We start from the raw sequence: 15,808 nt of genomic DNA, 5'->3' as shown, positions 1-15,808 counted from the left end.
CACTGGACTAACAGAGAACCTCAGACCCCAGGGAATATTAATCAGTGTGAGCTCTCCCAGAGGTCCTCGTCCCAGCATCAAGATCCAGCTCTACCCAACTGCCTGCAAACTCCAGTGCTGGATGCCTCAGGCCAAACACCAAGTTAGAAAGGAACACAGTCCCACCCATCAAAAAAAATGAGATGACAAAAAAATATGTCACAGATGAAGGAGCAAGGTAAAAACCTACAAGACCAAATAAATGAAGAGGAAATAGGCAACCTACCTGAAAAAGAATTCAGAGTAATGATAGTAAAGATCTGAAATCTCAGAAATAGAATGGAGGCATGGATCGAGAAAATACAAGAAATGTTTAACAATGACCTAGAAGAACTAAAGAACAAATGGAGATGAACAACACAGTAACTGAAATGAAAAATACACTAGAAGGAATCAATAGCAGAATAACTGAGGCAGAAGAACGAATAAGTGAGATGGAAGATAGAATGGTGGAAATAACTGCTGAGGAGCAGAATAAAGAAAAAAGAATGAAAAGAATTGAAGACAGTGTCAGAGACCTCTGGGACAACACTAAACGCACCAATATTCGAATTACAGGGGTCCCAGAAGAAGAAGACAAGAAAAAGAAAGGGTCTGAGAAGATATTTAAAAAGATTATAGTCAAAAACTTCCCTAACATGGGAAAGGAAATAGCCACCCAAATCCAGGAAGTGCAGAGAGTCCCATACATGATAAACCCTAGAAGAAACACACTGAGACACATATTAATCAAACTAACAAAAATTAAATTCAAAGAAAAAATATTAAAAGCAGCAAGGGAAAATCAAAAAATAACACACAAGGGAATCCCCATAAGGTTATCAGCTGATTTTTCAGTAGAAACTCTGCAGGCAAGAAGGGAGTGGCAGGATATATTTAAAGTGATGGAAGGGAAAAATCTATAACCAAGATTACTGAGGGATCTCATTCAGATTTGACAGAGAAATCAAAAGCTTTACAGACAAGCAAAAGCCAAGAGAATTCAGCACCACCAAACCAGCTTTAAAACAAATGTTAAAGGAACTTCAATAGGCGGGAAACACAAGAGAAACAAAAGACCCACAAAAACAAACCCAAAACAATTAAGAAAATGGTAATAGGAACATACATATCGATAATTACCTTAAATGTAAATGGATTAAATGCTCCAACCGTAAGACACAGACTGGCTGAATGGATACAAAAATAAGACCCGTATATATGCTGTCTACAAGAGACCAACTTCAGACCTAGGGATACATACAGACTGAAAGTGAGGGGATGGAAGAAGATATTCCATGCAAATGGAAATTAAAAGAAAGCTGGAGTAGCAATACTCATATCAGATAAAATAGACTTTAAAATAAAGACTGTTAAAAGAGATAAGGAATGACACTACAGAACGATCAAGGGATCAATCCAAGAAGAAGATATAACAATTATAAATATTTACACACCCAACATAGGAGCACCTCAATAGATAAGGCAAATGCTAACAGCCATAATAGGAGAAATTGACAGTAACACAATAATAGTGGGGGACTTTAACACCCCACTTACACCAATGGACAGATCATCCAGACAGAAAATAAATAAGGAAACACAAGCTTTAAATGACACAACAGACCAGATAGATTTAATTGATATTTATAGAACATTCCACCTGAAAGTGGCCAAATACACTTTCTTCTCAAGTGCACATGGAACATTTGCCAGGATAGATAACACCTTGGGTCACAAATCAAGCCTCGGAAAATTTAAGAAAATTGTAATTGTATCAAGCATCTTTTCTGACCACATGCTATGAGATTAGAAATCAATTACAGGAAAAAAACTGTAAAAACCACAAACATGTGGAGGCTAAACAGGGCACTGCTAAATAACCAAGAGATCACTGAAGAAATCAAAGAGGAAAGAGGAAATTTTAAAAATACATAGAAACAAATGCCAACAAAAACATGATGACCCCAAACCTACTGGATGCAGCAAAAAGCAGTTTTAAGAGGGAAGTTTATGGCAATTCAATCTCACCTCAAGAAACCAGAAAAATCTCAAATAAACAATCTAACCTTACACCTAAGCAAATAGAGAAAGAACAAACAAAACCTAAAATCAGTAGAAGGAAAGAAATCATAAAGATTAGAGCAGAAATGAGTCAAATAGAAATGAAGAAAACAATAGCAAAGATGAATAAAACTAAAAGTTTGTTCTTTGAGAATATAAACAAAATTGATAAACCTTTAGCCAGCATCATCAAGAAAAAAGGGAGGGGCTTCCCTGGTGGCGCAGTGGTTAAGAATCTGCCTGCCAATGCAGGGCACACGGTTTCGAGCCCTGGCCTGGGAAGATCCCACATGCTGTGGAGCAACTAACCCCGTGTGCCACAACTACTGAGCCCACATGCCACAGCTACTGAGCCCAACGCACCACAACTACTGAGCCCAACATTCCAGGGCTTTGCGTATCTGGAGCCCATGCTCTGTAACAAGAGAAGCCACTGCAATGGGAAGCCCCTGCACTGCAGCGAAGAGTGGCCCCTGCTTGCTGCAACTAGAGAAAGCCTGTGCGCAGCAGCAAAAACTCAACGCAGCAATAAATAAATAAATAAATTTATTAAAAAAAAAGGCAGAGGACACAAATCAATAAAATTAGAAATGAAAAGGAAGAAATTACAACTGGCACTGCAGAAATGCAAAGGATCATAAGGACTACTACAAGCAACTATATGCCAATAAAATGGACAACGTGGAAGAAATAGGCAAATTCTTGGAAAGGTACAATTTTCCAGACTGAACCAGGAAGCATTAGGAAATATAAACAGACCAACCACAAGTAATGAAATTGAAACTGTAATGAAAAATCTTCCAACAAACAAAAGTCCAGGACCAGATGGCTTCACAGGCGAATTCTATGAAACATTTAGAGAAGAGCTAACACCTATCCTTCTCAAGCTCTTCCAAAATAGCAGAGGGAGGAACACTCCCAAACTCATTCTATGAGGCCACCATCACCCTGATACCAAAACCAGACAAAGATGTCACACACACACACACACACACACACACAAATTACAGGTCAATATCACATAGATGTAAAAATCCTCAACAAAACACTAGCAAACAGAATCCAACAACACACTAAAAGGATCATACACAATGATCAAGTGGGATTTATCCCAGGAATGCAAGGATTCTTCAATATATGCAAATCAATCAATGTGATACACCATATTAACAAATTAAAGAATAAAAACCATATGTTCATCTCACTAGATGCAGAAAAAGCTTTTGACAAAATTCAACACCCATTTATGGTAAAAACTCTCCAGAAAGTGGGCATAGAGGGAATCTACCTCAATATAATAAAGGCCATATATGACAAACCCACAGCAAACATCATTCTCAATGGTGAAAAACTGAGGGCATTTCCTCTAAGATCAGGAACAAGACAAGGATGTCCATTCTCACCACTATTATTCAACATAGTTTTGGAAGTCCTAGCCATGGCAATCAGAGAAGAAAAAGAAGTAAAAGGATTAGAAATTGGAAAAGAAGAAATGAAACAATCACTGTTTGCAGATGACATGATACTATACATGGAAAATCCTAAAGATGCCACTAGAAAACTACTAGAGTTAATCAATCAATTTGGTAAAGTTACAGGATACAAAATTAATGCACAGGAATCTCCTGCATTCCTATACACTAACAACGAAAGATCAGAAAGAGAAATTAAGGAAACAATCCCATTTACCATTGCAACAAAAAGAATAAAATACCTAGGATAAATCTACCTAAGGAGGCAAAAGATCTGTACTCAGAAAACTATAAAACACTGATGAAAGAAATCAAAGGTGACACAGACAGATGGAGAAATATACCATGTTCTTGGATTGGAAGAATCAATATTGTGAAAATGACTATACTACCCAAAGCAATCTACATATTCAATGCAATCCCTATCAAATTACCAGTGGCATTCTTTGCAGAACTAGCAGAAAAAAATCTTACAATTTGTATGGAAACACAAAAGACCCTGAATAGCCAAAGCAATCTTGAGAAGGAAAAACAGAGCTGGAGGAATCAGGCTCCCTGACTTCAGACGATACTACAAAGGTACAGTGATCAGGACAGCATGGTACTGGCACAAAAACAGAAATATGGATCGATGGAACAGGATAGAAAGCCCAGAGATAAACCCACACACCTATGGACACCTAATCTATGACAAAGGAGGCAAGAATATAAAACGGAGAAAAGAGAGCCTCTTCAATAAATGGTGCTGGGAAAACTGGACAGCTACACATTAAAGTATGAAATTAGAACACTTCCTAACACCATATACAAGAATAAACTCAAAATGGATTAATGACCTAAATGTAGAGCTAGACACCATAAAACTCTTAGAGGAAAACATAAGCAGAACACTCTTTGACATAAATTGCAGCAGGATCTTTTTTGACCCACCTCCTAGAGTAATGGAAAAAGAAAACCAAATGGGACCTAATGAAACTTAAAAGCTCTTGCACAACCAAGGAAACCATAAACAAGACAAAAAGACAACCTTCAGAGTGGGAGAATATATGCAAGTGAAGCAACTGACAAAGGATTAATCTCCAAAATATACAAACAGCTCATGCAGCTCAACACCAAGAAAACAAACAACCAAATCAAAAAATGGGTGGAAGACCTAAATAGACATTTCTCCAAAGAAGGCTTACAGATGGCCAACAAATACACGAAAAGATGCTCAACATCACTAATTATTAGAGAAATGCAAATCAAAACTACAATGAGGTATCACCTCACATTGGTCAGAATGGCCATCATCAAAAAATAAACAAACAATAAATGCTGGAGAGGGTGTGGAGAAAAGGGAACCTTCTTGCACTGTTGGTGGGAATGTAAATTGATACAGCCACTGTGGAGAACAGTATGGAGGTTCCATAAAAAATTAAAAAGAGAACTACCATATGACCCAGCAATCCCACTACTGGGCATATACCCTGAGAAAACTGTAATTCAAAAGGACACATGTACCACAATGTTCATTTAAGCACTATCTGCAATAGCCAGGAAATGGAAACAACCTAAATGTTCAATGACTGTTGAATGGATAAAGAAGATGTGGTACCTATATACAATGGAATATTATTCAGTCCTAAAAAGGAATGAAATTGGGTCATTTGTAGAGATGTGGATGGACCTACAGTCTGTCATACAGAGTGAAGTAAGTCAGGAAGAGAAAAACAAATATCATATATTAATGCATATATGTGGAATCCAGCAAAATGGTACAGATGAACCTAGTTCCAGTGCAGGAATAGAGACGCAGATGTAGAGATCAGACATGTGGATGAAGTGGGGGAAGGGGAGGGTGGAATGAGCTAGAAGATTAAATTTGACATAAATACACTACCATGTGTAAAATAGATAGCTAGTGGGAACCTGCTATAAATCACAGGAAGCTCAGCTTGGTGCTCTGTGATGACATAGATGGGTGGGATGGGGGGGTGGTGGGAGAGAGGTTTAAGAGGGAGGGGATATATGTATACATATAGCTGATTCACTTCATCATATAGCAGAAATGAACACAGCACTGTAAAGCAGTTATACTCCAATTAAAACAAATTTTAAAAAAACAAAAGACACTAGAGACAAAGAAGGACATTTTATAACAATAAAAGGGTTAATCCATCAGGAAGATATAAGTACAAATATATATCCACCTACCTAATAACAGAGCACTAAAGTACATAAAGCAAAAACTGACAGAAATGAAGGGAGAAATAGATAATTCAACAATAATAGTTGGAGGTTTATGCCCAACTTTCAATAATGGATAGAGCAACTATACAGAAGATCAAGGAAATAGAATATTTGACCTACACCATAAACCATTTAGGCATAATAGTCATATATAGAACAGAGTATACTTTCCAACAATAACAGAGTATACTTCTCAAGTGTATATGGAACATTCTCCAGGCTAGACCATGTGTTAGTCCATAAAACAAACTTCCACAAATTTAAAAGTATGGAAATAACACAAAATGTATTCTTTGACCACAATGGAATGAAATTAGAAATTTGAGAAGCTCACAAATATGTGGAAATTAAATAACAAACTCCTAAATAACTAATGGGTCCAAGAAGAAATCAAAAGAAAAATCAGAAAATACCTTGAAATAAATGACAATGAAGACAAAATATGCCCAAAGTTATGAAGACAGGTAAGGCAGTGCTCAGAGGGAAATTTATAGCTGTAAATACCTGTATTAAGAAAGAAGAAAAATCTCAAATCAACAACTGGATCTGCACCTAATGACACAGGGGAAAAAAAGAGCAAAACTAAACCTAAAACAAGCACAAGGAAGGAAACAATACAGATTAGAGTAGGAGTTAGTAGAGGCACAATGGAGAACAGAAATATTCAGAAACAGAAATAGAGACTAGAGAAAAAACAGAAAATAAAAGAAACCAAATGCTGGTTCTTAGGGAAAAGCAACAGAATTGGCAGACCTTTAGGTGGTTTGACCAAGTGAAAGAAGAGGACTCATTACCAGAATCAGAAATGAAAGAAGGGGCATTACTTCTGACTTTGTAGAAATAAAAAGAATTAGAAGACTAAACAACTGTACACCAACAGTTAGATGACTTAGATAAAATGGACAAATTCCTAGAAAGATGCAAACTACCAAAACCTACTCAAGACAAATAGACAATCTGAATAGCTCTATAACAAGTAAAGAGATTGAATCAGTAATAACAAGACTGCCTACAAAGAAAAGCCAGCACCCAATTGGCTTCACCCCTGAATTCTACCAAACATTGAAAAAGAATTAATACCAATTCTTCACAAGCTATTGAAGAAAATAGAAGATGAGGGAAGATTTCCCAAATTATTTTATGAGGCCAAAACCAGACAAAGACATTAAAAGAAAAGAAAATTACAGACCACTATCTCTTATGGATATGGATGCAAAAATCTTCAACAAAATACTAGCAAACCAAATTCAGCAAAATATAATGAGAATTACACGTCTTGACCAAGTGAAATTTATCTCAGAAATGCAAGGGTTGTTTAACATCTGAAAATCAATTAATGTAATACACCACATCAACAGAATAAAGAACAAAAGTTGCATGATTATCTCAATAGACAGGACAAGCATTTGACAAAAATCCAACACTCTCTTGTGACCAAAAAAACTTGACAAACTAGGAATATAGGAACTTTATTTACCCAATAAAGGGCATCTATGAAAAACCCACAGCTAACATCATACTTAATGGTGAAGATGGGATGCTTTCCCCCTAAAATCAGGAAAAAAAGCAAGGATGTCCATTCTTGCCATTTTTATTCAAATGTACAGTACTGGAGGCTCTAATCAGGGCACTTAGGCAAGAAAAAAAAGACATCCAGATGGGAAAGGAAGAAGTAAAACTGTCTCTACTTATAGATAACATGATCTGGTGTGTAGAAAATCCTAAGGAATCCATTAAAAAACTAGAACTAATAAATGAGTTCAGCAAGGTTGCAGGATACAAGACCAGTATACAAAAGTCAATTGTATTTCTATGCACTTTTAATGACCAGTCTGAAAATGGAATTCAGGAGACAATTTCATTCACAATGCATTAAAAATTATATAAAGCACTTAGGAATGAATTTTTCAAAGGAAGTACAAACTTGTATTCTGAAAATGACAAAATGTTGAAAGAAACAAAAGAAGATCTAAATAAATGGGAAAAAAGTCCTATGTTCATAGATCAGAAAACTCAACATTGTTAAGATGACAGTGCTCTCCAAACTCATGTACAGATTCAATAAAATCCTCATCAGGATCTCAACTGATATCTTTGTAGAAATTGACAACCTGATTCTAAAAGTCATATGGAATTGCAAGGGACTCAGAATAGCTAAGACATTCCTGAAAAAAAAAGGGGAAAGTAGGAAGACTCCACTTTCTGATTTCAAACCTTACTACAAAGTAATGGTAAACAAGACAGTGTGGTACTAATACAAGAGTAGACATATATCAGTGGAATACAGTTGACAGTCCAGGAATAAATCCATACATCTATGATCAGCTTACTTTCGACAGGGGGGTCAAGACCATCCAAAGGGAAAAAGAGTCTTTTCAACAAATGTTCTGGAGTTGCAGAGGGCTTTACATGATGCTGTGTGCAGCCATCATGCTAGAGGCTCACAGAGTCATATCTGGCCCTGCTGGCTCCACTCAGAGAAGAGTGGGTGTGGTAGAGTTTATCCTGGGCACCAACTTGTGGGGCAGAGGGTGGCATGCTCCCACATCAGGCTAATTCTTGACTACTCCACCAAACGTAGAGAAGAAGTGCTGGAAAGAGGCAAACCTCTCGTTGGGACTGCTTAAAGCTCCCGCACCAAGGTGACTGAACCCATGATACACATTATAGGAAAGCTTAACTTTTCCTGCTTCAGCTATGCTTGAAGGATTTTAAGAGGAACCTGTAACAATCTCTGAAAGGATGTTGTCTCAAGTGCTACCTGACAACAAGCCATTGCTGGCGAAGAACTGATGTCTGTAAAGATAAGCAAATAGAGAAATTTCACCTATAAAAAAGTTACCAGTTAAAAGAAAAGTATATGAATTTGGAAATGAATTTATAAAACATGAACAGGAGAAAATTTTACAAAACTCCCAACTTTCTGTTTTTAATGAACTTCTAAAGGACATTGGAAATAATGTATGGAAATTAAAAACATGATCACTGAATCACAAATATTAATGAAGGCAATGAACAGCAGATGAGGTAAAACCAGAAAAGCAAAGCAGAAGATAAAACTGAGATATTCTCCCAGAACAGAGAGGAAAAGGATAAAATAATGAAAATAATGAGAGATTCTGGGGATAGAACCTGGGAATACAATCTGTAGAAAGAAACCCCAGAAGTTTGGAATAGAGCAGTTGGAGTGGAAGCAATAATTGAAGAAAAGAAAGCTTTCCTAAGCTAAATACAGAGACCCAAGCTAGCCCCTCATATTAATCTGATGAATACAGGAATTATACTCTTTTTTTTAAATAAAAAGAAGTATGAGATAGACAAATGGAGGGAAGTGCCCAATTTCTCACCCCCACATGAAGGGCAGCTACAGCCAGATCCCTGATCTTTGACTTCCAGAGTCATATGACATTGAGGTTTTAAGAATCTCTTATTCTACAATAAATACATCTGCTAATTAATTCAAATGAGGCTCTGAAATAATAGGAATAGGAACATATGATTATTAAGCTTGAACTTGTAAGAAGTTTCTAACTTCAAGAGCCAAAATCAACCTTGAAGATTTTTCCAGGAGAAATGCTACTCTCACCCGTTACTGTCTCTTCCATGAGCCTCTAAACTATTCCATGACTTAATGAAGAGTTTATGTTAGAACTATCTTTTCCCATGAAAGGATTCTTTCAGCAGATGTCAAACACATTTTCATGACTTTGCTTATTGTGAATTTAAGATTAAAACCATATCTGGGGAAGATTAAAATCCACTGCATGATGCAGCATAAGCACAGACATTTGCTAATGGAAAACAATCATGGCTACTGGCTAATCTGAGTAGCCAACTCCCCCAGGACCAGCACCCAGTATGCACTGAGTCAGATTCAGAGGTCAGGACTTATGTCTGTATCAGAGCTGACTCCTCAGCACAGCATATGCCACACTCTAATGATCAGGGCCCAGCCACTATTCTCCCATATCATCTTTTGCTAACCTCACCTGCTTTCTACAGGTCTTTAGCTCCAATAGGATCAAACTACAGACATCCTTGAATACCAGCCCTGTCCCTACTCCCCAAGTCTGGAAAAGTACATGTTTGGCAGGTGTAGCTATTTTGTTTTTTCAACCCTGTCTAAGGCTTTTACTCTTCTTTATCCTTTTTAAACACTAGATTTGGCCTCTTCCTTCAGCCAGCTGGATGCCTTTAAACCATAAGGTTTCCATCTAATATAATCTGCACCTGCTCAAGACCTGAGACCCAACATCTGTCCTTGCACCAGGAACCTTGAGCATTTTCACTGTGTCCAGCCCTTCCTGGGTTAAGTCCAGGAAGGGTGGTAGCTGTGCATGAGGATGCCCCATCCTGGCCCTCACTGGGTCCCAATTTCCTTCTGGCACAAAAATCAGCCCTTTTATGGACAAATATGTGATGTGATGCTGCTTGCCATAGTTTTGGGAAAGGGACTCAGACAGGCTGCCATAAAACGCAAGGAAGAGGCTTGTCCCCCAGAAGGGAAAACACCCAGGTTTCATCACTAGATTAGACAACTCTCTCACTGTAATTATTTCTTCTGTAAGTTATACCCTATTACAAGTTTCAAGGGATGGTCAGTAGTTCTGCTCAAAATAAATCAATGGAGCCAGGTTTAGGGATTCAGTAATGGAATCTTCCTCAAGCCAAGAATTCCCTTTATGAGAGTGCTAGGGACCTCTTCCTAATTGAAGGAGTTAAAGACAATGGTTTATTTCTCACATTCAAGCTACTTCTGTCAGACAAGTAAACACAGCTGTCAACAACATGCTCTCACGTCTTGTCCTTTTTGCCAGGACACCGGAGTGTGAAGGAAAAGAGAGAAGCATGTAACTCACCAATGTCAGGTATGGCCTCTGGCCAGCCCATGCGGTTCAGTCCTGTCGGGGCGCTCTGGGAGAATGGATGGCTTCTTCTAGGGAGATTCAAAGACTCTGGAGAGGTAATGGTCATCTTCCTCCAACACTGGGAGAGGAGGAAAGAGGCAGAGAGTAAATGAAGAAAAGAGATAACATGTTGTCATTGCCACATTATAATTTTTCTAATTGCCCAGGACTTTGCCATGAGCAGAGCATGCAGCCAAAATGCACACAGCTCTGGGAGGTGCCATTCATTTCAAAATCCATGGAAAAAAGAGAAGGAAGTTTCTCTTATTGTCAGTAGTCTTCAACCTGTATGGTCATATGTGGCAACCATGGCAGAATAGGTTGTCATTCAACAATGTGAAATGAGGACTGACAGTAGGTCTCCAAACCCCCAAATTACACCAGCTGGTCAGCCACACAGCCTGACATTTCTCCAAAAGGAAGGCTTTGTTTTAGCTATATTCTTGCAGGGATGCTTAATTAAAATGCAACCCATGAAGTCCCTGACACCTCATAATCATAAGACAGACTTTACCCTTCAGACAGTAAGGACCAGTGTTGCATGAGGTCTTGGGAGGGCAAGGATATTGTCCCTTTCTTTATCATTCCATTATCCAGAAATAAACTTGGCCCCTCCAGATTTTGTCTACTTTATAAAGTTATCAAATTTACTTACAATTTTTGGTATGTATTCAAATAAATGTTCCATATTCTTTTGTATTCCACACAAATTAAGTAAACAGTGCTTAGAAAATTCTTTTAGTGATTAATGGAAATGTAAATATACAAACAAGGATTAAGATGGGAGTATGATACCCCACTCCATCTCTTCCATTTGAATGCAACTAAAAACCTTGGGCAGATGTATAAGTCAGTTACCTAAGGGCTCTGAAATAAATGGTAGCAGGTGGGTTGGAGAAGGAAGCCAGTATTGAAGTTACACCAATCCTATGGTGAGTTACATTTTTTGTGGTCCCTACAGCATCCTCTGGCCTGAACTCAATAGCAGCTTAAAACTGGGTGTGGACCAAAAGTAATCCAAAAAGCTTTCTCTGGTCTGAAGAGAGGGGAGAGGGACCCCAAGGGTATAAGCAAATTGGGGAGATCCTCTATGTTGTCGTTTAGTTCCACCCTAGACTCCCAGGAAATCCCATTATAGTATGGCAGTGATGGCCAGGCAGGCATCTAAAACTCTGAGGGAGGGGGAGAATCCCTATTTCTTTTTTCCTGTCTCTGTCCTCCTGCCCCTTGGCTCCAGAGGCAGACATAGTTGCAGGAAGTATATGCCAGAGTGGGAAAATGAAAGTCTAGCTTTCTAGTAAAAAGTCCATGAAGAGGGGGACTCCTGGAAGCCAAGAAGTGTCTGGAAGAATGCAGAAGGAAAGATATCAAGAAAATGACACCATAACGTTGTTTATGACCCCTGGACTTACCTCCAAACTGTGTTTGGGTGGATCTGACCCTAAACAGAATACTAAAGTCTTTGAGAACCAAATTATGGAGTAGACCATTTTACAGGTCTCAGACTGGCCACTGGGTGATCCACATTATCCAAGTAGCACTGAAAACACCTTGAAAACATGAACTGACATAAGAAACATAGCCCCTGAAGGCCAGTAAGAACTTGCACCCTAAACTGGATCAGCTGCCTGATAAAACTTAACTATTATTCTCCACAGAAACTAAATAAGGCTCATAACATAATATTCAAAATGTCCAAGATATAACCCAAAATTATTTGATATACAGAGAACTATTAAAATCTCCATAACTTATAAGGGAAAGACAACAGATCCCAGCACCAAGATGATACAGTGCTGGAATTATAAAAGATTTTAAAGAAGCTCATATAACTGTGCTCTAAGAAGTAAGTGTGAACACTCTTGAAATGAATGGAAAATAACAGCAGGGAAATAGATGCAAAATAGAATAGAATGGAAACATTAGAACTGAAAAATATAGCTACAATTGAAATTTTACATGGATGGCTCTTGAGGGCATTATGCTAAGTGAAATAAGTCAGACAAGAAAGAGAAAGGCTGTATGATCTTACTTGTATGTGAAATCTTAAAAAAGAAAAGCCAAGCTAATAGAGACAGAGAACAGATTGGTACTTGCCAAAGGCAGGGAGTAGGGGGTAGGCAAAATGGGTGAAGGCAGCCAAAAGACACAAACTTCCAGTTATAAAATAAGTCATGGGGATGTAAGGTGCAGCAGGGCAACTATAGTTAATAATGCTGCATTGCATAACAGAAATAAAGGGAGGAAATGACAATAATACAATAATATTAGGGGACTTTAACACCCCACTTACATCAATGGACAGATTATCAAACAGAAAACCAATAAGGAAACAGTGACATTAAATGACACATTAGACCAGCTGGACTTAATAGATACCTACAGGACATTCCATCCAAAAACAGAATACACATTCTTTTCACATGCACATGGAATGTTCTCTAGAATAGATCATATGCTAGTCCACCAAACAAGTCTCAACACATTTAAGAGGATAGAAAATATACCAAGTATCTTTTCAGATCACAATGGTATGAAACTAGAAATCTATTACAGGAAGAAAAATGGAAATAAACACAAACACGTAGAGACTAAACAGCATGCTACTAAAAACCCAATGAGTCAACCAAGAAATCAAAGAGGAAATCAGAAAATACCCTGAGACAGGGCCTTCCCTGGTAGTCCAGTGGTTAAGACTTCGCCTTCCAGTGCAGGGGGTGCTGGTTCTATACCTGGCCAGGGAGCTAAGATCCCACATGACTTGCAGCCATAAAAACCAAAACATAATGCATAAGCAATATTGTAAGAAACAATAAAGACTTTAGAACTGGTCCACATCAAAAAAAAAAAAAGAAAAGGAAAGAAAAGAAAAAGAAAAAGAAAATACCCTGAGACAAATGAAAATAAAAACACAACTTTCCAAAATCTGTGGGATGCAGCAAAAGCAGTTCTAAGAGGGAAGTTTATAGTGATACAGGCCTACCTCAAGATATAAGAAAAATCTCAAATAAACAACCTAACCCACCATCTAAAGGAATTAGAAGAATAAGAACAAACAAAACCCAAAGTCAGCAGAAGAACAGAAATAATAAAGATCAGAGTAGATATAAACAAAATAGAGACCTCCCCCCAAAAAAACACACAACAGAAAAGACCAATGAAATCAAGAGCTGTTTTTTTAAAAGATAAAGAAAATTGACAAGCCTTTAGCCAGGCTTATTAGGAAAAAAAGAGAGAGGACCCAAATAAAATTAGAAATGAAAGAGGACAATTTACAACGGTATCACAGAAATACAAACAATCATAAGAGAATACTGTGAACAATTACATACCAACAAACTGGGCAACCTAGAAGAAATGGATAAATTCCTAGAAACATATAATCTTCCAAGACTGAATCAGGAAGAAACAGATAATCTGAACAGACTGGTTACTAGTATTGAAATTGAATTGGTCATCAAAAAACTCCCAACAAACAAAAGTCCAAAACCAGATGGCTTCACAGGGGAATTCTACCAAACATTTAAAGAAGACTGAATACCTATCCTCAAACTATTCCAAAAAATTGAAGAGGAGAAAACACTCCCAAACTCATTCTATGAGGCCAGCATTACCCTGATACCAAAACCAGACAAAGATATTACAAAAAATGGAAATTGCAGGCCAGTTTCTCTGATGAATATAAATGCAAAAATCCTCAACAAAATATTAGCAAACCAAATTCAAAAATACATTAAAAAGGATCATGAACCATGATCAAGTGGGTTTTTATCCCAGGGAGGCAAGGATGGTCCAACATCTGCAAATCAATCCATGTGATACACCATGTTAACAAAATGAAGGATAAGGGGATTGATCAAGATGGCAGAGTAGGAGGACATGGAACTCATCTACCCCCATGAACACATCAAAAATACATCTACATGTGGAACAATTACCACTGAAAACTAACTGGAAATTGGCAGAAAGACTCCTGTACAACCAAGGCTATAAGAATGAACAAAATGAAGGATAAAAGTCACATGATCTCTCAATAGATGCAGAAAAAGCATTTGACAAAATTCACATTAAAACTCCATTCAAAATAAAAACTCTTATCAAAGTTGGTATAGAGGGAAATTTCTCAAGATAATAAAGGCCATTTATGACAAACCCACCTAATATCATACTCAACGGGGAAAACTGGAAAGCTTTTCTTACTAGATCACGAAGAAGACAAGGATGCCCACTCTCACCACTTCTATTTAACACAGTATTGGAAGTCCTAGCCATAGCAGTCAGTCAAGAAAAAAAAAGGCATCCAAATTGGACAGGAAGAAGTAAAACTATCATATTTGCAGATGACATGATACTATATATAGAAAACCTTAAAGTCTTCACCAAAAAACTTTTAGAATAAATGAATTCAATAAAGTTGTAGGATATAAGATTAATATACAGAAATCTGTTGCTTTTCTATTCACTAATCATTAACTATGAAAAAGAGAAGCAAGAAAACAATCCCATTTACAATCGCATCAAAAAGAATAAAATGCATAAGAATAAATTTAACCAAGAAGAAAGACATATACTTTGAAAACTATAAGACATTGATAAAAGAAACTGGAGATGATACAAATAAATGGAAAGGCATCCTATATTCACGAATTGGAAGAAGTAATATTGTTAAAATATCTGTACTACCCAAAGCAGTCTACAGATTTAATGCAATGCCTATCAAAATACCCATGACATTTTTCACAGAACAAGAACAAATAAATAATCCTAAAATTTGTATGGAACCACAGAAGATCCCGAATAGCCAAAGCAATCTTGAGAAAAAAGAACAAAGCTGGAGGTGTCATGCTCTCTGACTTTGTACTACACTACAAAGCTACAGTAATCAAAGCAGCATGGTATTGGCACAAAAACAGATACATGGATCAAAGGAACATCATAGAGAGCCCAGAAATAAACCTAGGGAATATGGTCAATTAATCTATGACAAAGGAGTTAAGAATATACAATGGGGAAAAAGTCTCTTCAATAAGTAGTGCTGGGAAAATTGGACAACTACGTGTAAAAGAATGAGATTAGAATATTTCATCACACCATTAAAAAAAAAAACCCTCAGAA

At 37.3% G+C, this 15,808-nt stretch overlaps 1 protein-coding gene and 1 long non-coding RNA gene across 6 annotated transcripts in view; one reads left to right on the top strand and one right to left on the bottom strand.

The window, feature by feature from the left end:
- ARHGEF4 (Rho guanine nucleotide exchange factor 4) overlaps window positions 1-15,808 on the bottom strand; it is a 270,049-nt gene that overhangs the window by 96,220 nt on the left and 158,021 nt on the right. For all 5 annotated transcript variants that reach the window (XM_082465663.1, XM_082465664.1, XM_082465665.1 and 2 more), the window contains one exon: window positions 10,646-10,772. In XM_082465663.1, the coding sequence (XP_082321789.1) occupies window positions 10,646-10,772 (127 nt within the window). The remainder of the gene's footprint in view (window positions 1-10,645; window positions 10,773-15,808) is intronic.
- Window positions 1-15,808, top strand: part of LOC309662706 — a 72,144-nt gene that overhangs the window by 9,272 nt on the left and 47,064 nt on the right. The window lies entirely within an intron of this gene.

Source organism: Balaenoptera physalus (genome assembly GCF_965194825.1).
Source record: "Balaenoptera physalus genome assembly, chromosome: 6".
Taxonomy (NCBI): Eukaryota; Metazoa; Chordata; class Mammalia; order Artiodactyla; family Balaenopteridae; genus Balaenoptera; species Balaenoptera physalus.
This window is presented reverse-complemented; position numbering and strand designations above follow the sequence as displayed.